The following is a 25,000-nucleotide window of genomic DNA, read 5'->3' as shown; positions in this document are numbered from 1 at the left end:
TTGTCATATTTGTGGATGTTAGCCTGCCTTCCTTCTTTACTAGTCATGATTAGCTCAGTACTACCCGCATTATATTTGTAGATGCAGGCCTGACTAGTAGTTTCCTTCAGCATCACCTGACCTGTGCTTTGTCCTTACCTGTCTTTGTTGATACCTGCTTTTCTATTTACCTGGTTAATTACTCGACCGTTCTTGACTTTAGTTGGTTTATTAGTTAGTTGGTTCTCTCTCTAACTGGTTCGCTAAATGCTTCTTTTTGTCCTTTACTGGTTCACTAATTACCTGACTTAATAGTTACCTGTTATGCTCATCACCTTCATTAATTACCTGTTCTTTTTCTTTACCTTCTAATTACCCGTCATTTCCTTTTACCGGGTTAACTAGCTATTTTCTTCACCTGATTTCCTAGTTTATTAGTCATCCGTTTTTACCTTCACTTTCTTTCCAATTAACCGTGATTCTTTGCCTCTTACAAATTAATTCCCAGTTCCAGCGAAGATTGCAAGCGTTTCTCGTCGCTTTAACACTGAAATAAGCTCTGTTATATCTGTTTAGTGTGCGTAAAGTTTGTCATTCCTTAACTTTTATTTTATGTCCAAATATTGTGGAAGTAAACATTTTGAAAGAGTACGAACATTAATGTAAACAATATGGGTACGTTTCACTCTCTCTCTCTCTCTCTCTCTCTCTCTCTCTCTCTCTCTCTCTCTCTCTCTCTCTCTCGTCTCTGAGTACTCTCTCTAATAGGAATATAGTACAAGAATGTGTGTGTGTGTGTGTGTGTGTGTGTGTGTGTGTGTGTGTGTGTGTGTGTGTGTGTGTGTGTGTGCGCGCTTATTGCGACAGTTTTTATAATGAATGCCGCCTTTTTTTGTGTGTAGCTTTTGTATTTGTTGTAATTGTTGTGAATAGTTGATGAACATTTGTCAGTAGTAGTGATAATAATGTTAACAATGATGATAATAATTATAATAGTAGTGTGTGTGTGTGTGTGTGTGTGTGTGTGTGTGTGTGTGTGTGTGTGTGTGTGTGTGTGTGTGTGTGTGTTACTTACCTGGGTCACATGTTGTATTCCCGTCCATGACCCGTCTGCTTCAGCCCTTGCCTTCCTGCCCCTCGTCTGCCATCTGTGAGAGAGAAAGAGAGAAATGTGTGAGAGAGAGAGAGAGAGAGAGAGAGAGAGAGAGAGAGAGAGAGAGAGAGTTTTGCATATAAACGAAAATACTCTGTTACCGTACACATCCAGTCTCTCTCTCTCTCTCTCTCTCTCTCTCTCTCTCTCTCTCTCTCTCTCTCTCTCTCTCTCTCTACGTAGCCTTCATAAATGGTTTCCAGAAATGATCGTAACAGAAAGAGAGAAAATGTGAAAGGTTTTTTATCATTTGTGGAAATTTTACGTGTCTGAAGTTAGAGAGAGAGAGAGAGAGAGAGAGAGAGAGAGAGTGAGAGGAAGGGGAGAAGTGAGGCGCAGGCATAAAGGTGATTGCCAGTCTCACAAGTTTCGACGCCCTGATTGGTTGCATTCATCATCCAATTAGCGCCAGCCACGCCTGCAACACATCGTTTCATTGGCTGCGAAGTACACCAGCTGGGAAGTCTCGAATTTCTGACTGGCTGCCTCCCGGTGGCTGTGTTCCCTGCGGTGGTATTGCGGCCGTCGTACCTTTGCTCGGAATTCTTTAACGTTTTCCTCTCTCGTACATGACTATTGACTATTTTTAAAAGCCACAAAGATTTTTAAGATTTTGGTCTCTGGTTTCGTCAACTGCTATTTTTCAAAGCCACAGGAATACTTGGTCAGGTTTTTCAACAATTTGTTTGTTTTTTTTTTTTGTTTTTTCATTTATTTATTTATTTGTTTTTTATTGTTGATGTAGCATTTGTAAAACTATCACTGGAGTTCTGAAAATAGTTTTGATTTGTCGTAGTCTAATATTTCCAACGGCCGCACAGTTTTGTCTGATTTTCAAGAGTATTCTTTTTTTTTTTATATTGATGATAATGTATACTTTTGAACAGCTAAACTATCTTTAGAATTGTGAAAATAGTTAGTCAATCTTACATGACCACGAATACTTTTGAAAGTCACAGGGATGGTTCAGTAATCAGGTTCATAAACAGGTTTCTTTTTTTTTTTTTTTTACTAATTTGGGATACAACTTTACTATTAAAATCATCTCTGGACTCTTAAAAGTACTATTGAAAATCTCGTTTCTTTCCATCATTGTAAAAAGTGAAAGAATAAAAATTATCGTTCATCGGTGCAATGCTCTCCACATCACTGCACCTTTAATCCACCTCGAGACACTTAATTCGTACCTTCATTATACCTTTTAACGTCATCATCGTAGCTGACACACTATGTTTTAATTAAGTGTGTGTCGTTAGGGAGGTATAATAGTAACAATAATGTCCATAACTTGCCACAACCATAGATCATCGTATTTGTCATCGTATCCTTTTTTGTGCTTTTGTGTATTTTGTTATATTAGAATAACAAGGTCATCGTATACTTTGTGGCCTTATCGTATTCAAAGACGCTCCTAGTACCTTTAAAATTAATCTTTGTAAGTGATTCTATATTTCTATATTTTTTAGCTTATCTGTACATCATCGTAGTACTCAAAACTTTTTGCAGCATTACTGTACTCAAAAATACGTATTCTATAACTTCATTTTATCTGAAAGTCATCAATTTACATGACACATTTTTGTAGCTTATCTGTTTATCATCGTACTCAGAACACCTCATAGCCATTCAAATCATCGTATATTTTGTACAATTATCGAAATCGAGACACTTTTTGTAACCTTCACCGTATCTTTGAAAGTGTGTATCGTACTGGATGGCAAAGTACTTAGGAATATTATGTCGACTATCCTACGCAACGCACGGCAACACACGGGAGGCATGATAATAGAATGCTTTAGACAGATGAACGTATACAAGCGTGTAGCAAAGTCGTGTAGCTTCCGAGAGTCAGTTATTTCTCGATTTGTTTCCAATTTATATTCATACCCAAGCAAACAGTACAGTAGTTTTTTTTTTCTTTGTTTTGTCCCTTTTTTTGTGTGTATGTATACTCTCCAATCTCTCTTAGTGTGCTTTTTTCCCTTTCTCTTATCTTTCCTGTGTGTTTGTGTGTATTTTTCTAATCCAATCATTTTTATTGTTTTGTTTTCTCTCTCCTGTGTTACTTTTTTTTGCGCGTGTGTTTTCCAAACTTTTTCTTTATTTTTTTATCTTCCTTTTCATAATTTTGTTTTCATTTTTCTATTTTATGTGTAATGAACTTTTCGTATGAGTTCTCACTTGCGATTGACAGATCATCTTTTTTTTTCTCGTGATTTCCTCTCTCATTTCGCTTTTATGTTTCTTTTTCATGGGAGGAGAATGATTTTCTCATCTTCGTTTGTATACAATTGTTTTCTTTTGAAGGGAAATGGGAAGGTAGAAGAAGGAATTTCTTTATATTTTTCTCTTCCGTTTTCTTGTCCTCTAAGTCTATTGCTTTCTTTACTTATTTGACTTTTCTCATGTTCTGTCTTAGTATTTAGTTTTCTCATTCTCTTTTATCATTTTTCCCGTGTAATAGTATCTTTTCTATAACCATTCAAATTCCATCTTTTCTCTTACCGTCTCTTTCTCCTCTTTTCTTACCCTCCCTCATTCTCTTTTACCTCTTCTTTCTTATCTCCCGTGATAGTCTCATTACCTAACTGTCTCCTTCATGCATTCCCTTATCTTCGGGTCCTTTCGTAGAAGGAGGAAGAGACGACGGAGAAGGAAGGAAGGAGCTGGAAGGGCGATAGTTACGAGTAAAACCATTTCCAGCTTCCAAACGTCTTTCCCACCTTCATTGTCACACACCAAGACATATCTCTCTCTCTCTCTCTCTCTCTCTCTCTCTCTGGAATGTCGCCTTTCGATTCCAGACTCTTCATGCATAAGTTACTTTCCATTCAAGACAATTCATCTGCCTCAAGGACCACACGGCTGCCTCATGCTTGTTCGCTCTTCGCCAGCCAGCCATCCCATGTGCACCCACCGGCTCTGTCTCCTCTTCCTCCTCCTCCTCCTCCTCCTCCTCCTCCTCCGCTGACACCACTTGTCCGCCTCACAAACGCAAACAAACACGCTCTCTCTCTCTCTCTCTCTCTCTCTCTCTCTCTCTCTCTCTCTCTCTCTCTCTCTCTCTCTCTCTCTCTCTCTCTCTCTCTCTCTCTCTCTCTCTCTCTCTCGTTCGTTCGTGTTTCTTGTTCTCTTGTTTCTCTTCTTTTGTTGTTCTTTATGTTATTCTTATTTTTTTCGTTTGAGTTTTGTTAACTGTCTTTTCTACACACACACACACACACACACACACACACACACACACACACACACACACACACACACACACACACACACACACACACACACACGTGTCGATACATAGATGAACCGGTAGATGATTAGGTAAGTGAAATATTGAATAGATATTGAATTATTAATATGCTTAATGAGATCAAATGAACATAGAAAAAGCCTTAAACTGACAAATGCCATACTTAGACGAATTAACTTGATAATATAATGAAATACAGAAGTACGAAAACGTTTCCCAAAAAAGACTAGGGACTGGATATACATTTCCAAACACGCATATAAAACACGCAGTAAATAAATAAGTGAAAGAAGTTTCCGATACAGCGCATCGACTGCATAAAAATTCAGCTGCACCTACATTCCAAAAACTGTTCAAAAGAATATTTTGCTGCTTTTTTTTTTTTAATCAAAGCCAGTCACATCCAATTTATATCCACGCCAACTAAGCCACGCCTAACTTGACTCAGTCCAACCCAACCCAAGCTTGTTGTGACCTTGTTGTCCCGGTGTGTGGTGTGTGCCTGGTCTCAGGCCTATCCGAAGATCGGAAATAATGAGCTCTGAGCTCGTTCCGTAGGGTAACGTCTGGGCAAGCCTCTTAATGTGTGGCCCTTGTTCACCTAGCAGTAAATAGATACGGGATGTAACTCGAGGGGTTGTGGCCTCGCTTTTCCGGTGTGTGTTGTGTGTTGGTGTGGTCTCAGTCCTACCCGAAGATCGGTCTATGAGCTCTGAGCTCGCTCCGTAATGGGGAAGACTGGCTGGGTGACCAGCAGACGACCGAGGTGAATTACACACACACACACACACACACACACACACACACACACACACACACCTCGTAGTGTAGTGATTAGCATACTCGGCTCACAACCGAGAAGGCCCGGGTTCGAGTCTTGGGCGCACCTAGGCAAATAGGCAAGCCTCTTAATGTGTATCCCCTGTTCACCTAGCAGCAAGTAGGAACCGGATTTAATTTGAGGAGTTCTGGCCTCGTTTTCCTGGTGTGTGGAGTGTGGTGTGGCCTCAGTCCTACCTGATGATCAGTCTATGAGCTCTGAGTTCGCTCCGTAATTGGGAAGTCTGGTTGGGTGACCAGCAGACGACCGTGAATACATAAACACACACACACACACACACACACACACACACACACACACACACACACACACACACACACACACACACAACAAATAAAACACTATCAGATTAATTGTCGCATTATGGAATAAGAGGTACGGCTTTTACTCTTTTTTTAACTATCAGTTAAGAACAAGTAAAGGTAAATATTATTTTTCTAAAATTTTAAAGTCGAGTGTCCCTCAGGGATCAATCTTAGTTCGTCTACTTTTTTCGCATTTTACATCAATGATATCACTAATGCTAGTTCCAAATTCAAATTTACAATATATGCAGACGATACAAATTTCCTCTAAGGTGACAAGGACTTAAATAGATTGCCCTAAATTAGAGTTAATTAACCTTTGGATAAAGGCAAATAAACTTTAACTTAATGCGTCAAAAACAAATTATATATATTTTTTTTTGGAATTCATCGCTAGACTTCCATTACTCTCAGAAGATGAAATAATTAAGTATATAGAGCACACAAATTCCTTCGTATTCATATTGATAAAAACTTGAGCTGGTCTTATCTTATAAATGAAGTGTGTTCAAGATTATCTAGAACGTGTGGCATACTATACGAAATAAAAAATGATCTCAGTGTTGAAGCACTGCTCAGTATTTACTTCACAACTTGCTATTCTTATTTCACATATTGTGTTTCAGTTTGGGATGCACTTGGTCCTCCTTCCATAACAAATTAAAAATAATTCAAAACAAAATTTTAAAATGGATATTCTTCCTTAGGAAATTTTTTTCTACTTTTAATATTTTCACTGAACATAAACTTCTAAATTTCTTTTTTGATTTACAACTGTTTTCTTCTTTTGACAGTATATAAATATCTCACTCCCACCAATGAATTGAAAGTATTTAAGTTATTAGAAGGAACACGGAACACAAAAAGCAATCATGTTAATCTGGTCATTCCACGGTACCGAACAACCCTCTTTAAAAACTGCATTTTTTATTTAAGTCCTCTTTTATGGAATAATTTTCCAAATGACATGAAGGAATGTGTGTTTTCTGGTACTGTTGGTTAATTTTAATTCAAATAAAAAAGGCGTACTTAACATTCAAAATTCTTAACAATATTCTGTAGTATCAGATGTGTATGATAATATTTCTCTTGTAACAATGTTTAGTGTAGAATATGTATGTCTTATCATTGGATTATTTGTGTCTTTTTCATTGACTTGATAAACACATCTATTTGATATTTTGTTGGTGGTACTCGGCAGGTAATATGTACGCGATGTAAAATATATCAATCAAAGAGCTCTGCTCGGTACATAATGCCTGTATCAATTGATTTTGTTTCTGTACTTGTCTTGATGTTACTTTATGGCAATAAAATTTACTGTACTTTACTTTACTTTACTTCACACACACACACACACACACACACACACACACACACACACCGGGTAGTGTAGTGGTTAGCACGCTCGACTCACAATCGAGAGGGCCGGGTTCGAGTCCCGGTAAGCGGCGAGACAAATGAGCAAGCCTCTTAATGTGTGGCCACTGTTCACTTAGCAGTAAATAGGTACGGGATGTAACTCGAGGGGTTGTGGCCTCGCTTTCCCGGTGTGTGGAGTGTGTTGTGGTCTCAGTCCTACCCGAAGATCGGTCTATGAGCTCTGAGCTCGCTCCGTAATGGGGAAGACTGGCTGGATGACCAGCAGTCGACCGTGATGAAAAAAGAACACACATCACCACCACCACCACAACATCGTCATCATCAAGAACAACAGCTACAACAAAAACAAGTAAAAAACAATGAAAGAAAGGCAATAAATGAAAAAAGCAAGTGTGCAAAGGAGACATTCTGTGCACGAGATCCCAAATTTAGCAGAACTGCCTCTCCTTGAACTTTAGAACAAATGAATAAGTGAAGGGAGCGAGCGAAAGACGATACGGCAGAGAGAGAGAGAGAGAGAGAGAGAGAGAGAGAGAGAGAGAGAGAGAGAGAGAGAGAGAGAGAGAGAGAGAGAGAGAGAGATTTGTTCAATACGATATGTCGATTGAAGTCCCGGAGAGAGAGAGAGAGAGAGAGAGAGAGAGAGAGAGAGAGAGACTGCAACATAAATGGTACTATTAATATTACATAAGATATATAATTTGAAGAGAGATATACCCTAATGAGAGAGAGAGAGAGAGAGAGAGAGAGAGAGAGAGAGAGAGAGAGAGAGAGAGAGACTGTACAGTCTCAAGCAAGAAAAATTCATCTCTTTCTCTTTACCTTCCTTGCTCTGATATTTTGTACCCCTCTGTCTCTCCGTATGTCTGGAGGAGGAAGGGGAGGAGGAGGAGGAGGAGGAGGAGGAGGAGGAGGAGGAAGAAGAAGAAAAGAAGAATTATGTCTCATCCGCTTCATTGGAGAAAAGATATTATTCTGGTTTCAACGTTTTTTATCTCTCCCTCTCTCTCTCTCTCTCTCTCTCTCTCTCTCTCTCTCTCTCTCTCTCTCTCTCTCTCTCTCTCTAATAGCTTGCTTTACATATATGTATAGGATGATTATGCAATTAGTTAACTAGAAAGAGAGAGAGAGAGAGAGAGAGAGAGAGAGAGAGAGAGAGAGAGAGAGAGGAGAGAGAGAGAAACTCGGGCAAACAAAAGAAATGCTTCGAAAAGGAATAATTCTCTCTCTCTCTCTCTCTCTCTCTCTCTCTCTCTCTCTCTCTCTCTCTCTCTCTCTCTCTCTCTCTCTCTCTCTCTCTGGATAATTGAGGAGGGATGAGGAGAAGTAAAAACACTTCCTCCTGTGTACCCTAACGAAGGAGAGAATGAGGAAACGAAGAGGAAGAAGAGAAAAATCAAATAAAAATAGAAAAGACATGGCTAATAAGTGTGTGTGTGTGTGTGTGTGTGTGTGTGTGTGTGTGTGTGTGTGTGTGGATGTGTGTGTGTGTGTGTGTGTGTGTGTGTGTGTGTGTGTGTGTGTGTGTGTGTGTGTGTGTGTGTGTGTGTGTGTGTGTGTGTGTGTGTGTGTGTGTGTGTGTGTGTGTGTGTGTGTGTGTGCGTGCGTGCGTGCGTGTTCATTAAGAGTGAGTTAGCGAAGGAAGGATTAGAGTGAAAAGTATACCAGGATGACGAAGGAAGGAGAGAGAGAGAGAGAGAGAGAGAGAGAGAGGGGGGTAGGGGAATGAGTAAAGGAAGAATTGGAGGGAGAGGAGAAGGAAAAAGGAGAATAAATTGAAAGTAAGAGGAAGAAGGTAGGTTTGATATAAAGAAAATTGTAATGATTGTGTTTTGGAAGAGATGAGGAGGAGGAGGAGGAGGAGGAGGAGGAGGAGGAGGAGGAGGAGGAGGAAAGGGAAGAAAAGAGGTTCAATTAGAAGAATAAGTGCTGATGTTGAAGAAGAGGAAAAGAGGAAGAAAAGAAAGAAAAGAAAAGAAGGAAGAGGAGAAGAAAAGAAATTAAACGTTGCTTTTTATAGGCGAGAAAAAGAGAGAGAGAGAGAGAGAGTTACGAAAATCTTGCTATAAACTTAATATTTTCAAGGACAAGTTTAAATTTTGCTCCTTTTTTTCTCTCCTCTCTTTTTTTCATTTTATAGACGTGGAGGAGCAACGAGGAGGAGGAGGAGGAAGAAGAAGAAGAAGAGGAGGAGGAGGAAGAGGAAGAGGAAGAGGAGGAGGAGGGGACAGAAGGACAGCAAAATTTGGAAAGAAAGAAGTGAACATTCTCATATTAGAAGTTAGAAAATGAAATAGCGGCAAGGGTTGTGAATGATATATCTTTCCTTCTGTCCGTCTATCCGCCTGTCTGTCTATCTGTCTGTCTGGCTGTTTCCGTCTGCCTTCCTGTTTGTACTTTGCTGCCTATCTGTCTCTTTTTGTCTGTTTCTGCTTTTTCCTCTGTCCGTTTGTTTGTCTGTCTTCTTGTCTGTCTATCTACCTGTCTGTTTTTGTGTTGTCAGTTGCTCTCTGTTCCTCTTCTATATGTCTGTCTATGTAGCCGTCTGTCTGTTTTTATGTTTGATCAGGAGATTTTGCCTGTCTGTTCGCCATATATGTCTGTCTGTCTATTTGTTTGTCTGTCTCTTTTATCCTGCGTGAGAACAGAAAGAGGAGGAGGTTGATGATAAGGAAGAACAGGAAGAGGAGAATTAGTGTAAGGAAGAAGAATAGGAAAAGGAGGAGGAGGAGGAGGAAGAGGAGGAGGAGGAGGAGGAGGAGGAGGAGGAGGAGGAGGAGGAGGAGGAGGAGAAGAATTAGTGTAAGGAAGAAGAATAGGAAAAGGTGGAGGAGAAGAGGAGGAGGAGGAGGAGGAGGAGGAGGAGGAGGAAGAGGAGATGTAGGACGGGAATGGAGGAGGAAAACTTTGTCTGATCTGGTTAATTGGATGAAAGATATCCAGGTTTTCTGTTCTTTTTTTCATGTATTCTCTGACAGCGATGCGTTGCAGACTTTTTGGTGTGGGAGAGAGAAGGAAAGAAGAGAAGAGAGATATGAAAAGAGAAGAGTAAGAGAGGTCATGTAAATCATTTAAAAACGAGGCATGTTTTCCTTTTTTTTTTTTTTGAGAAAGAATAGTAATATTTCTTGCCTTTTTCCTCATTTTTTCCTTTTTCTTTCTTATTTTTCTCTCCCTTTGCATCCCTTCTCCTCCTCCTCCTCCTCCTCCTCCTCCTCCTCCTCCTCCTCCTCCTCCTCCATCACAACCTGTACTCTGTCACTGTCTTGAAATATTGTGGTCATGATTGAAACAGCGGTTTTGTGGTACTGAGGAGGAGGAGAAGGAGGAGGAGGAGGAGAAATGGGAGGAAGAAGAAGAGAAAGGGGAAGAGAAGGAGGAGAAAATTGTTAAGATAAATATAAGAATAAAGATTACATTCTCTCTCTCTCTCTCTCTCTCTCTCTCTCTCTCTCTCTCTCTCTCTCTCTCTCTCTCTCTCCTCATCATCATCATTATCTTAATTCCTTCTTTTCCTTCTTCTCCCATAATTTCCTCCTTCTGACCTGTTTTTTTATCAGCTTCTAATCTTTCTCTTTCCTTATCTCCTCTCCCTTCTCTTCCTCTCTGCCACCACCACCATCACCACCACCACGACAACAATACACTACCATCAATCACCACCACCACCACCACCACCACCACTCACGGCCGCTGACTGCCGCCACAGACTTATCCCCTTTAAGATTTATTACTGTGGGTGCTCACTGCTTCCGGCGTCTCGTGTAAATACATTGAGGGAGGGAGTCAGGAGGGAGGGAGGTAAGGTTGTGGGTGTGTGGGTGTATGGAAGAGCGTGAGTTTAATGTCTATGTGGATTTTACTTGTTTCCTATGGTCATGATGGTGGTGGTAGTGTTGTTTTGGGTTGATAAAGGACAATAAGGTGGTGATGGTGATGGTGATGGTTCTATGCATTGATATATGTTATGAAACCCTTCGTGTTCTCAAAGCCTATCTACAGGAACGCGAGTCGTAGTCTTAAGCGTTTCTGAGTCTTCTATCACAGTTGCTGCTTTCAAAACGGTTCTCCAGTATCATTGTAGGGGAGGGGTGGGGCGTTCAAGGATGTTTTTTTCGTGTTTCTAGTGATAGTTTAAGGCAGTTTTTGTTGTTTTTATATATCTAGCCCTTGAGTACCATGAAGCGTTTCCATATTCATTCTGCTTACTATCTGGTGATTTTTATACAGATTCAGAAACTTATGTGGGGATTGAAGTAGTGAAGACTGTAACCATTAATCTTTTGACCTCCATAGACCCTTCCTTATGTCAATACAATGGCCTACTCGTACTCAAATTTCAGGGTAAAAATGTGTCCCGTTAAGAAGAGTTCTGATCAAGGACATCAAAAAGATCCGAAAAATTTAAGTTCCCTGTAGTGTCGAATTTTTTTTTTTTTTTCTGTAAACGTAAGGGTAATTGAGTTTTGGCGCGAAACACACACACACACAATCTCTCTCTCTCTCTCTCTCTCTCTCTCTCTCTCTCTCTCTCTCTCTCTCTCTCTCTCTCTCTCTCTGTTCCCTGAAAACAAGATAAAAGATAAAGAAAGATAAAAAAGAGACTTAAAGACTTTGTTGTTGTTATAAACTTTCGTGATCTGTTGTTGTTTTTTCTCTCTTTTTCAATCTTTACTTCTATTGTGTGATATTTTTTTTTTCTTATTTTTATCAGTATTTTGTTTTTTTTATCTGTTATGTTTGTTGGTCTTGTTTGTCCTGCGAAATCTGTCTATGTGTGTGTTTGTGAGGAATACAAAGGGACGAAACAGTCAAAGAATAAATAAAATAAAAAAAGATAGAATAAGAAAAGAAAGAGAAAGAAAGAAAAATATCCCCACACAGGAGAAAAAGGAATATGAAGGAAAGTTAACCTGAATTTGCATCTTAACATCAACAGCAAAGAGAAAAAAACAAAGAAATAAAAACTAGAGAAAATATAAAGCAAAGGAAACATAGAACAGCCTCAGATCAAGAAGCGAGTTAAGGAAAAACAAAACAAAGGAAAAAAAAGAGGAAAGAGTGAAAGAAAGTATCGATATATTCATGAAATTTATCTCGACGAAGGAATAGAAACGCGTAGATAATCCTAAACAAAGAAATAAATAGCTAGCTAGCTAGATAGATAGATAGATAGATAGATGGATAGATAGATGAGTAGGAAGACAGATAACTAAATAATTAAATAGATAAGAACAAATTAATTACGATCAAACACCACTACCACCTCCACCACCACCACCACCACCACCACCACCACCACCACCACCACCACCACCTCAACCTCCAGCAACAGCAACAACAACAACAACAACAACAAATCCATCAACATCATCACCACCACAATAATACATTTAATAGCCACGGAGATTGTCTGGGAATCAGCGAGAGAGAGAGAGAGAGAGAGAGAGAGAGAGAGAGAGAGAGAGAGAGAGAGAGTGACGCTATTCCAATGTTCTCCAGTCCTATCATGATATACAATGCTAATATACACGCTCGCTATACACATGCAAAGGAGCAGTATATGAGGCCCGGGGAGGCTGGTGGGAAGGGGACACAGGGATAATACTTAATGCAGAGAGAAACGAGAGTATTTAGTTTTCGTTGGTGGTAGGTGGTGGTGGTGGGTGGTGGTGGTGGTGGTGGTGGTGGTGTTTTTCGGTGGCAATGTAATAATAAGCTTGGTGTGATGGATTTTGGAGGTAGTGCTGATGATGGTGGCGGTGGTGGTAGTTGTTGTTGTTAGTATGATTGGTTTGTAGCTAATATTGGTAGTAGTAGTAGTAGTAGTAGTAGTAGTAGTAGTAGTAGAAGTAGTACTAAAATTGGCAGTGGTAGCAGTAGTAGTAGCATTAGCGGTATTATTTGTAGAGGTATGAGGTGCAGCAGTGGTAGCAGCAGCAGCAGCAGCAGCAGCAGCAACAATAACAGTGGTGGTGGCAGTGGTAAGCAGCAGCAGCAGCAGCAGCAGTGGTGCAGCAGCAGTGCAGCAGCAGCAGTGGTGGTGGTGGTGGTGGTGGTGCAGTGCAGCAGCAGGTGGTGCAGCAGCAGCAGCAGCAGCAGTGGTGGTGGCAGCAGCAGGTGGTGGTGGTGGCAGCAGCAGCAGCAGCAGCAGCAGCAGTGGTGGCAGCAGCAGCAGTGGTGGTGGTGGTGGCAGCAGCAGGTAGCAGGTGGTGGTGGTGGCAGCAGCAGGTGCAGTGGGCAGTGGTAGCAGTGGTAGCAGCAGTAGTGGTGGCAGTGGTAGCAGTGGTGGTGCAGTGGTGGTAGTGGCAGTGCAGTAGTAGTGGTGGTGGTAGAACTGGTGCAGTAGCAGTAGTAGTAGCAGTAGGTGTAGTAGTAGCAGTGGTAGCAGTAGTAGTAGAAGCTGGTAGTAGCAGTGGTAGTAGGTAGAACTGGTGGTAGTAGTAGTAGGTAGTAGTAGTAGCAGTAGTAGTAGTAGAACTGGTAGCAGCAGTGGTGGTAGCAGCAGTAGTAGCAGTACTGGTGGTAGTAGCAGTAGTGGTAGTAGCAGCAGCAGTGGTAGTAATAGTGGTGGTGGCAGCAGTAGTAGTAGTAGTAGTAGTAGTAGTAGTAGGTAGTAGGTAGTAGAATTGGTGGTGGTAGTAGTAGTAGTAGTAGTAGTAGCAGTAGTAGTAGTAGTAGAACTGGTAGTAGTAGTAGTAGTAGTAGTAGTAGTAGTAGTAGTAAGTAGTAGCAGCGTACAAAAATTATGACCTTCAGAATAGAGAGAGAGAGAGAGAGAGAGAGAGAGAGAGAAGACATCCATGCCGTCAAGGATTCCATCAACATCCTGGGTGTGGAGGTAGACTCAAACTGAACTTTGACCGCCTCCCTGAAGGTGACACTCCTACCTCGAGTAGGAGGCACTTACTGGAAGCTATGGGCCTCATGACGCTATACAAGGAGCAAGTGAGGCCCATCATAGAGTACAGTCCTTCACATGGACGAGCAGTGCCCAGTCCCACCTTTCCCTGCTGGATCAGGTGCAGTGGTGGGCCAGGGACACCAACCCCAGACTGATCGACAGCAGCAGCAGACAGCAGAGACAACACCGACCGCAACCCCATACCCCTCAAGATACTCCTATTCACCTGCCTGACAGCATGGAGCACCGGAGACGAGTGTGGACTCTCGCAGTGCTGCACAAGGCCCAGGTGCAGCTAACACCTCACTTTATGTAGCTTCGGATCTCTTGAGGGAGGAATGAACTCACTAGGAGAACGGTAGTGTCCAACATCCTCTTCGAGGTGTCGAGATGCCGCTTAAATGAGGTATCAAAGAGCCTTCCTTCAGGACACCGCGGTGCCGTGGAACGCCTTCACTTCAGGATGTCCACATAACAGATGAAGTGTCCCGCCCAAGTCTGGCTTCGGACACACCTACTTGACGGTGACAATATTGCCGGGTGACTTAGATGACGTAGGAGATGGAAAGCCTGACAATGACAGTGCAATTGAATTTTGAGAATGTGATAGTATAGTAATAGTGTGTCTGACAATAACAGTGCTATTGAAGTGTTAATAGCCTGCCTGGGAGTGGCAGTGCGTGAAGTGGAGGAGGATTAGTGTGCCTAACAGTAACAGTGTAAAACAGTGATCTGGGAGGACCGGGAGGTGTGAGCGCCTGGCAGAGACAGAGACAGTGCAGAATGGTGACGAGAGAGGTGTGAGTGACTCGCAGTGACAGTGCAGAATGGTGACGAGAGAGGTGTGAGTGACTGGCTGTAACAGTGCCGAACGGTGACAGGAGAGGTGTGAGTGACTGGCAGTGATAGAGTAGTGACTCCCTGGATCACAAAGCCATCCCATGGAGCAGCCTTGAAATGATCGACATTGGACAGCGCTTGTTCTTAACTTAAAACCACAATTATTCTCACTGAAAACTACAACATTCCTGAATGTACGCCATGTTTAAGTAAGAAAAAGCATAGAAGAGGAGAGGAGAGAAAGAACTACAACAAAACATAACAAAAATCACACTAAAATCAAGAAAAAATCATGAAAGCAGGAGAAGAAAAGCAATAAATGAAAAAAAGGAAAACAAATAAAGTCAAAAGAAAAATAAGAAGAAAGTATAACGCAACAGATATTGGAGAAGAAAAAGAAAGTTGAAGTGTATTCCTGAAACTTTCTCTCTCTCTCTCTCTCTCTCTCTCTCTCTCTCTCTCTCTCTCTCTCTCTCTCTCTCTCTCACACACACACACACACACACACACACACACACACACACACACACACACACACACACACACACATTGGGAAATTTGTAGAGAATATTTTTTTTATTATTTATTTTTTTGCATAACCCGGAAACAAACAATTGTAATTTACTAACTTGCAACACACACGAGCACGCACGCGAGCGCTCACACACACACACACACACACACACACACACACACACACACACACACACACACACACGCCCGGTAGCTCAGTGGTTAGAGCGCTGGCTTTACAAGCCAGAGGACCGGGGTTCGATTCCCTGGCCGGGTGGAGATATTTGGGTGTGTCTCCTTTCACGTGTAGGTGCTGTTCACCTAGCCGTGAGTAGGTACGGGATGTAAATCGAGGAGTTGTGACCTTGTTGTCCCGGTGTGTGGTGTGTGCCTGGTCTCAGGCCTATCCGAAGATCGGAAATAATGAGCTCTGAGCTCGTTCCGTAGGGTAACGTCTGGCTGTCTCGTCAGAGACTGCAGCAGATCAAACAGTGAAACACACACCGCGTAGTGTAGTGGTTGGCACGCTCGACTCACAATCGAGAGGGCCGGGTTCGAGTCCCGGTAAGCGGCGAGGCAAATGAGCAAGCCTCTTAATGTGTGGCCCCTGTTCACCTAGCAGTAAATAGGTACGGGATGTAACTCGAGGGGTTCTGGCCTCGCTTTCCCGGTGTGTGTGGATTATGTTGTGGTCTCAGTCCTACCCGAAAAGCGGTCTATGAGCTCTGAGCTCGCTCCGTAATGGGGAAGACTGGCTAGGTGGCCAGCGGGCGACCGAGGAGGAGGAGGTGAATTACACACACACACACACACACACACACACACACACACACACACACACGCATAGTGTAGTGGTTAGCACGCTCGACTCACAACTGAGAGGGCCCGGGTTCGAGTCTCGGGAAGCGGCGAGGCAAATGGGCGAGCCTCTTAATGTGTGGCCCCTGTTCAGCTAGCAGTAAATAGGTACGGGATGTAACTCGAGGGGTTGTGGCCTCGTTTTCCCGGTGTGTGGAGTGTGTTGTGGTCTCAGTCCTACCCGAAGATCGGTCTATGAGCTCTGAGCTCGCTCCGTAATGGGGAAGACTGGCTGGGTGACCAGCAGGCGACCATGGTGGTGGTGGTGAATTACACTGAATAACTCTGCGTAGTGTTTTCACGAATTAAGTCCGTGTTGCACTCTGGTGATTTCAGGAGTAATACCGTGCCTTTTGCTGCCGCGACGTGACCTGGATTGAGAGAGAGAGAGAGAGAGAGAGAGAGAGAGAGAGAGAGAGAGAGAGAGAGAGAGAGAGAGAGATGGGGGAGGGAAATATTTAAGGTGCAAGTACAGGAAATCGATACAGAAAGGAAATATTGGTCGAGGAGAGAGAGAGAGAGAGAGAGAGAGAGAGAGAGAGAGAGAAATTTACATACAAACACAGAATGGTCACTTGATTCCTTGATTCCCTCTAAGTATATGGTATTACTCTCTCTCTCTCTCTCTCTCTCTCTCTCTCTCTCTCTCTCTCTCTCTCTCTCTCTCTCTCTGCTTTAGGGCGTAGATGGCGCTGTGGGGTTGGGGATGTAGTCATGGGAGGGGATGAGGATGGAGGTAGACATGGAAGGAGGAGGAGGAGGAGAAAGAGGAGGAGAGGAGGAGGAAAGGAGGAGAGGATGCTATGCCGAGGACACGCAATCGTTCTGTTGATCTTTAACATGTCAATTCTCTCTCTCTCTCTCTCTCTCTCTCTCTCTCTCTCTCTCTCTCTCTCTCTCTCTCTAACAGCGTTGGCGCATTGGTCATGTTCATGCGGTGCACTGCCACGTTCCAGGTTCGCATCTCTAATAGGGTAAAATGAGGCTACTGGTCATGTGAGTGTAGGCGTGCGCGGGCGTGTTACATGCTTCAACGTCCCCTGTGGCTTACCCTGGGGAAAATAGTCAAAGTAAATTGATTTTGTGTGTGTGTGTGTGTGTGTGTGTGTGTGTGTGTGTGTGTGTGTGTGTGTGTGTGTGTGTGTGTGTGTGTGTGTGTGTGTATCCTTGTTAGGTTAAGTTAGGTTAGGTTAATGTGGTTATATGGTAGGGATATGTTGGGTTAGGTTAGGGAAGGTTATGGTAAGGTAGGTTAGGGTAGGTTTTAGTTCGATTAGTGTGTCCTTAGTTAGTAATGAAACAGTGTGTCTTGGAGGGAGGCACTGAATATGAGGCAGCGTGCCGCCAAGCATTGGTAGGTATAGCGTGGGCATTCATGAAGGAAGGTTGATCCTCCTTCATACACACACACACACACACACACACACACACACACACGGCCCGGTAGCTCAGTGGTTAGAGCGCTGGCTTCACAAGCCAGATAACCGGGGTTCGATTCCCCGGCCGGGTGGAGATATTTGGGTGTGTCTCCTTTCACGTGTAGCCCCTGTTCACCTAGCAGTGAGTAGGTACGGGATGTAAATCGAGGAGTTGTGACCTTGTTGTCCCGGTGTGTGGTGCGTGCCTGGTCTCAAACCTATCCCAAGATCGGAAATAATGAGCTCTGAGCTCGCTCCGTAGGGTAACGTCTGGCTGTCTCGTCAGAGACTGCAGCAGATCAAACAGTGAATACACACACACACACACACACACACATTGTGCACGCGGCAGGTGTGACATACTTGTCTGTGACAATGTCGTGCATCATGATTTGACGACAATGAATGTAACTAGCTGCCAAGGACGTCATGTTTCTTTGTTCAATTCATTTTCACCCCCCACCTGTGCCTTAATAAAGTTATTATCTTGTGTTTCAAATCTTCATAATCATTGTTCTTGTGTTTGATAGCAAGTAAATTTGTGAAAGGCTACATATTTCATTGTCAATTTGAATAATAGATACGCAAAAGAAAACAATACTTTGAAAACAATCATAATTCATGTAAAAATAATAAATAATCAGCAATAATTAAGAAGCTTAACGTCTGAAGGTTTGGTGGTTTGCTGGCATTCGTCAGGTACGCTCATATGTACATAGTGGTGATGTACCTCGCCCGTGTTGGCACCTGGCGTGGTGCGCCGTGAGAGGGAAAGGTTGAGTCACTGGTCTACTGTATAATGTTTGAGAGAAGGGAGACAGAGACGAGGGCTGTGTCAAGGCGTTCTGTTATTTACCAAGCCTGTGTTCCTTCCCCCTTAGTCTGTTTAAGGAAGAACCATTCGCTTCGTTTATTTTTACCGGTTAATGAACGCGTGTTTCGTACTTGCTCTACGCTTTAAAGCTGATGGATTTGGTGGTTGCGGTGTTTTAAGTCTCTCTCTCTCTCTCTCTCTCTCTCTCTCTCTCTCTCTCTCTCTCTCTCTCTCTCTCTCTGTCTCTGGCCTTTGAAAACTTTCATGTTGGAATTTTATGGATGTTTTGGTCAAGTATATTTTAGTGACGTAAGATTCAAGGTAATAGTTAACGACTCTAAACCATCAATAAGAAAAAAAATAGATAAAAAGTCGTTGATAACAGGAATGATAATTAACTGGCCTTTGAAAACACGTTTGTGGGATGTTACAGAATATTTTAACGATCTTAGGTGTATTTCATCGTTTCAACATCAAGAAAAAAACTTGAGGACGCTTCTAGACATTTATGGAATTATCAAGATCATCTACTCTAGTCATCTGGTTTTGATCATCTTGTCTTAGTCTAACGAATCTACGCCATCAGTGAGAAAACAACAACATAAAAACATCATTGAAAACGCGTCTAATCATCTCGGGGGACCTTTGAAACCACTCCTTACAAGAGCATTTCAAAACACCAGCTACCTTTTAAAGAATTCCCTTTTTTCCTCTCCTTGTCCCGATTTTTTCTCATCAGGAGCTTTTGGCGTGCCTGTACCTGCGCCTGTTGACACGTGGGCCTTAATTTTCCAAGTATATTCATCCCATGAGTCTGACTATACCACCTTGTTGACCCGGCGACTTGAACTTAAGGCGTTTGATGACTTTTGGATTGCTCTGGCGACGCGTGTGTGGGTTGTCTGACGGAGTGGTTCAGTGAGTGAGTGAGTGGGTGAGTGAGTGTTTGAGTGTCTAACTGGCTTGGTCGGTAAATTGCCTTTCTCTCTCTCTCTCTCTCTCTCTCTCTCTCTCTCTCTCTCTCTCTCTCTCTCTCTCTCTCTCTCTCTCTCTCTCTCTCTCTCTCTCTCTCTCTCTCTCTCTCTCTCTCTCTCTCTCTCTCTCTCTCTCTCTGTGTGTGTGTGTGTGTGTGTGTGTGTGTGTGTGTGTGTGTGTGTGTGTGTGTGTGTGTGTGTGTGTGTGTGTGTGTGTGTGTGTGTGTGTGTGTGTGTGTGTGTGTGTGTGTGTGTCAGGATTAGGCCACAAGTATTTTGTCAAGTTGGGAAACTTTTGAGGTGTAGAGAAAGTATTTAGTGAAGTAGAAAATGTTTTGTTATTTGTTTGTTTTCAAGTTTTAGGGAAAGAAAGTGTTCTTTTTAGATGCATTTTTTTCATAGAAGGGAGTTGTTGTTGTTGTTGTTGTTGTTGTTGTTGTTGTTGTTGTTGTTGTTGTTGTTGTTGTTGTTGTTGTTGTGGTTGTTGTTGTTGTTGTTGTTTTTAAGATTAAACGATATAAAAAGATAAGGTTGATAAAAGTAAAACAGTATTTATGGTACAAGATATGTATGATTTGTTATTGTTTTCGTTGTTGTTGTTGTTGTTGTTGTTGTTGTTGTTGTTGCATTAAGAAAGAAGAGATTAGTTACGGTAAGAAAGAATTTTATCAGGCAAGATAAAGAGAAAATAAAATATAACTCCTCCTCCTCCTCCTCCTCCTCCTCCTCCTTCTCCTCCTCCTTCTCCTCCTCCTTCTCCTCCTTATCCTCCTCCTCCTTCTCCTCCTCCTCCTCGATATCCACACTTTCCTCATATCCTCTCACAACCCAAACTTTCCTTCCAGTACAATGTTTAGTCACTCACACCCTCCCCTCCCTCCCATTCACCCCTTTCCCTCCTCTTCCTCCCCCTTCACTCCCTTCTACTCTCCTCTTCTCCCTCACACACAAAAGTGGAGTAACTCAGAAACTTTCCTTTTTTTTTCCTTGTCATTTCCCCCTCTTTGTCAAACCCTCCATAGTTGTCCATCCCATCAGATATTGCTCTCTCTCTCTCTCTCTCTCTCTCTCTCTCTCTCTCTCTCTCTCTCTCTCTCTCTCTCTCTCTCTCTCTCACTATTTCATGCCAGCAAGGAGAGAGCGCGAAAGATGCATGCTGAAGATAGATAGATAGATAGATAAAGAGAGAGAGAGAGAGAGAGAGAGAGAGAGAGAGAGAGAGAGGGGGAAGGAGGAAGGAAGGGAAGGACACACACACACACACACACGGCCCGGTAGCTCAGTGGTTAGAGCGCTGGCTTCACAAGCCAGAGGACCGGGGTTCGATTCCTTGGCAGGGTGGAGATATTTGGGTGTGTCTCCTTTCACGTGTAGCCCCTGTTCACCTAGCAGTGAGTAGGTACGGGATGTAAATCGAGGAGTTGTGACCTTGTTGTCCCGGTGTGTGGTGTGTGCCTGGTCTCAGGCCTATACGAAGATCGGAAATAATGAGCTCTGAGCTCGTTCCGTAGGGTAACGTCTGGCTGTCTCGTTAGAGACTGCAGCAGATCAAACAGTGAAAAAAAATTACACATACACACACAGAAAGAGAGAGAGAGAGAGAGAGAGAGTATTTGTTCTTTTCCCTTTCTCTTTAAGTTTTCGTCTCTCAGAGGCAGGAAAGAACTTATGAGAGAGAGAGAGAGAGAGAGAGAGAGAGAGAGAGAGAGAGAGAGAGAGAGAGAGAGAGAGAGAGAGAGACTTAAGTGAGCACCCTTTCTATAATGAGTCACCTGGGTTTGCTTTACCTGAAACTAGCATGCTCTAACAATGTATCTCCTCTCCCTCCTTTTTCTCCTCCTCTTGTCATCTAGAGTCTATATTTTCCTTCTCTCTGTTGCTTTCCTTCTCTTCTCTCCCCTCCTTCTCTCTTCTCTCTTTTCTTTAACATGTTACTCTCCTGCTTCCTCCAATCCCTCTACATCCTCCTCCTTCCTCTTCTACCTCTCTCTCTTCTTTCCTCTCCTCTTCTCTCCTCCACTTATAGCTACATAACTCTCTTTCCCTTCCTCCTCTCTCATACCATCTTTTCCTCTTCCTTCCTCCTCTGCATCTTTCTTGTCCTCTCCTCTCCTCTCCTATCCATGTGACTCCTTTTTCTTATACATATTATATACATGCAAACACACACACGTCCACCCTCAGTCAGGTCACCATGTACACAAGCTGGTGTTCTGTTCGGTTAAATTGTGTTAGGTTAGGTTAGCTTAGGTCAGGTTGGTTTAACTTAGTTGAGGTTAAGTAAAATTAGGCTGGATGAGGAATGCTTGGTTACTTTAGGTTAGAGTGAAATAAGATCAGGATCAAATCAGGTCAAATGAGGAGAGCTTATGCAACACAAGACTATGCTGTGCCAGGTTAGGTCAGCGTATAGGGTTGGCATTCTGAACCACTTCCGCTCATCAAGTCCTCCACGTTCCAGAGGCTTTAATGGAAGCTATTCGTGTTTTTTAAGAATGTTTCTATGGTCCTAAAGACAGACTAGCAAGATTATACGTTGTTGAATAGAGAAACATGAGAACCGGGCTAATGATTTCTGTAATCTTTGAAAATAGTGGTGATGAAAGGGCAATACTGGCCGAGGTCAGCCAATAAAGAGTCGCTTTACACAAGCCTGTGGTGCCTCGCTGAATCGGGCAGGCAGCATGCCGGGCGGCGCGTGCCATGTGTTCCCGGCAGCTGCGCGAGGCCACCGCCACACTGCCCGCCGCGCCGCTAAGGGAACACAATTGACGCCGTCACTGCCGCTGTGGTACCTCTTCTTTAACGTATTTGACTGCCAGGAAGATAAAAGAAAGGAAAAGGGGGAGAGAAAATATGAGGAAGAAGAGAGAAAGGAGGAGGGAAAACACACGGGAAAGGGGAAAGGAAAACACACTATAGGAAAGAGAGGGAAAGGAGTACGGGAAAACATACAAACAAGAAAAGGTAAAGGAGAGGAAATACACCGGAAAGGAGAGGGGAAGAAAGAGAGAAAACACGAGAAAAGAGAAGGAAAGGGGACGAGGAAAAAAACACACTTGGAAAAGCAAAAGGAAAGGGGAAACACACAAAGAGGAAGAGGTAAAGAAGGGAAAGCACAGGCGGAAGAAGAGTAAAAGAAGAAAGAAAACATATCAGGAAAGAGGAAAGGAAAAACCTTGGAAAAAAGGGAAAGGAGGAGGGAAACATACGAGGAAAATGAGAGTAAATGTTCAGATATACAGGAGACACAGTAATGCAGTGTGATGGAGGTAATGAGGTTCTAAGCACCATTATATATACTCGCAAATACTTTTACTGTCTCGTTTCCAATCCTTTTCAACAAACTGTAGTGGAAGGCATTCTGGTTTTCAATAGAGTTTCAATAATTCCACCCATTTTTAGCAAGTTTTATAGAATCGAGGACTTAACCTTCTTATCTCGACAAGCTGTAGTTAAAATTAATGTTGCGGTAATGTGCATAGTAGTTTGGAAATAATAGAGATGATAATGATTGTATTCTCTGACTCTTTAGCGTCTTGTCTTTAAAACGCTTTAGTGGAAGTTTTAATTGTTTTTTTTTTTTTTTTTCAAGGGTGTTTTCATGATTTTAGGGACAGTTTAACAAGAGTTCTTTGCTGTCAATCACTTCATCGTCCTTTCTCGAATATTTTTAACAGGCGGTAGAAGAAATTAGTGATTTTTAAAGAGTGTTTTTCATAATTTTAGTGATCCTTTAACCCATCTGTAGCTAGTGGAAGTTATTGTGGCTTTCAAGAATGTTTTATTAATGATTATAAAGACAGTTTGAAAACAATCCTGAACTAACAATGAGAAAAACTCGCATAAAACTCAACATAGCATAAGTAGTCTATTGTAATAATCCTGGTAAGAGAACAAAACAAGTCTCAAAAATACGACAACATTTAGCTAATGGAGAATACATAGACGGAAAAAAATAAAAGAGAACGAAAAGAGGAGGAAAGTAACTAGAATTGTTAGAAGGAATGAGAATACTAGAAAAGTAAAAAAGAAAAGAAAGAAAAAAGTGAGAATATCAATATATGAGAGATATGTATAATCGTACAGGAGTAAATGTAATGGCTCTAAGTGAGAGATGAGTGTGAGTAGTGGTGTGGTGAAGGGGTTTGCTGTCAGTGTGTGTGTGTGTGTGTGTGTGTGTGTGTGTGTGTGTGTGTGTGTGTGTGTGTGTGTGTGTGTGTGTGGCGGGGATGAAAGGTGGAGATGTAGTGGGAGGACAGTGTTGTGAATGTTGTTGTTTCTAGTTATTTATATATTTACTTATCTACTTCATGTATTATATTTCTGTTTGTTTGTTAGTTTTATTGATAGCATGAAAGATACGTCGTAGATGATAAAACATTAAAATAAGATAAAACCACACACACTCAACACACACACACACACACACACACACACACACACACACACACACACACACACACACACACACACACACACACACACACACACACACACACACACACACACACACACACACACACACACACACACACACACACACACACACACACACACACACACACACACACACACACACACACACACACACACACACACAGACACACACACACACACACACACACAGAGAGAGAGAGAGAGAGAGAGAGAGAGAGAGAGAGAGAGAGAGAGAGAGAGAGAGAGAGAAAATGAATAAATAGATCCGATAATTGGATATGGAAAATAAATAAGTAGAAAGTAAATAAGAAAATCATTCATGATATGAAATAAATAAATAAATAGCTCTACAAATTGAACAAGTATTCACACATGTAACAAAAGAACATTGAAATGTTCGTTCTAACATTTAATTTCTAAAAGTGTTTCACTCCTTTGTTTTATAGTCAGAAGAAAACAAGACAAAAATAACAAGAGTAAAACCAACAAAAACAAACCATATATATATATATATATATATATATATATATATATATATATATATATATATATATATATATATATATATATATATATATATATATATGTATGTATAACGTTATTTGCAAAGTTAAATGACTCACGATGATGTTATATAAGGTCAGGTTGTGTTATGTTGGGTCACACATTGTTAGGCGAGGTTAAGTTAGGTTAGGATAATTAGGTAAGGCTGTTCATTGAGATCGTAGCAGGTTGGGTTAGTTTAGACTACTTCATGTTACATTAAGTCTGCTTAGTTAGGGAAGAGTTTAGGCATGTATGGACGACACACACACACACACACACACACACACACACACACACACACACACACACACACACAGAGAGAGAGAGAGAGAGAGAGAGAGAGAGAGAGAGAGAAGGAAGAAAGTAAATTCGCGAAAATAGGTAAAAATACCGCTTGTACACAAAGTAAAAGAGAAAGAGAGAGAGAGAGAGAAAAATAGACAGAGATCAATACAAGAAGAAACCTAGGACAGAATGCGCGCTGACTCTCTCTCTCTCTCTCTCTCTCTCTCTCTCTCTCTCTCTCTCTCTCTCTCTCTCTCTCTCTCTCTCTCTCCCTCCTATCCTACACCAACATATGAACGTACACTTTTCCTCCCACCTATCCGCCTACACACACACACACACACACACACACACACACACACACACACGCGTAGTGTAGTGGTTAGCACGCTCGACTCACAATCGAGAGGGCCGGGTTTGAGTCCCGGGAAGCGGCGAGGCAAATGGGCAAGCGTCTTAATGTGTGGCCCCTGTTCACCTAGCAGTAAATAGGT

General features: G+C 42.2%; 1 protein-coding gene and 1 non-coding gene across 2 annotated transcripts in view; one reads left to right on the top strand and one right to left on the bottom strand.

Annotated features, from left to right (window-relative positions):
- The window catches only part of LOC123511300, a 66,180-nt gene that overhangs the window by 35,907 nt on the left and 5,273 nt on the right, over nt 1-25,000 (bottom strand). The window contains 1 exon segment of the mRNA XM_045267076.1: nt 1,055-1,127. Coding sequence (XP_045123011.1) covers nt 1,055-1,082 — 28 coding nt within the window. The 5' untranslated portion in view covers nt 1,083-1,127.
- Trnav-uac lies at nt 15,376-15,449 on the top strand. The gene has a single exon. It is a non-coding gene; the product is annotated as a tRNA-Val (tRNA).

This window comes from Portunus trituberculatus, chromosome 31 (genome assembly GCF_017591435.1).
Source record: "Portunus trituberculatus isolate SZX2019 chromosome 31, ASM1759143v1, whole genome shotgun sequence".
Classification (NCBI taxonomy): Eukaryota; Metazoa; Arthropoda; class Malacostraca; order Decapoda; family Portunidae; genus Portunus; species Portunus trituberculatus.
This window is presented reverse-complemented; position numbering and strand designations above follow the sequence as displayed.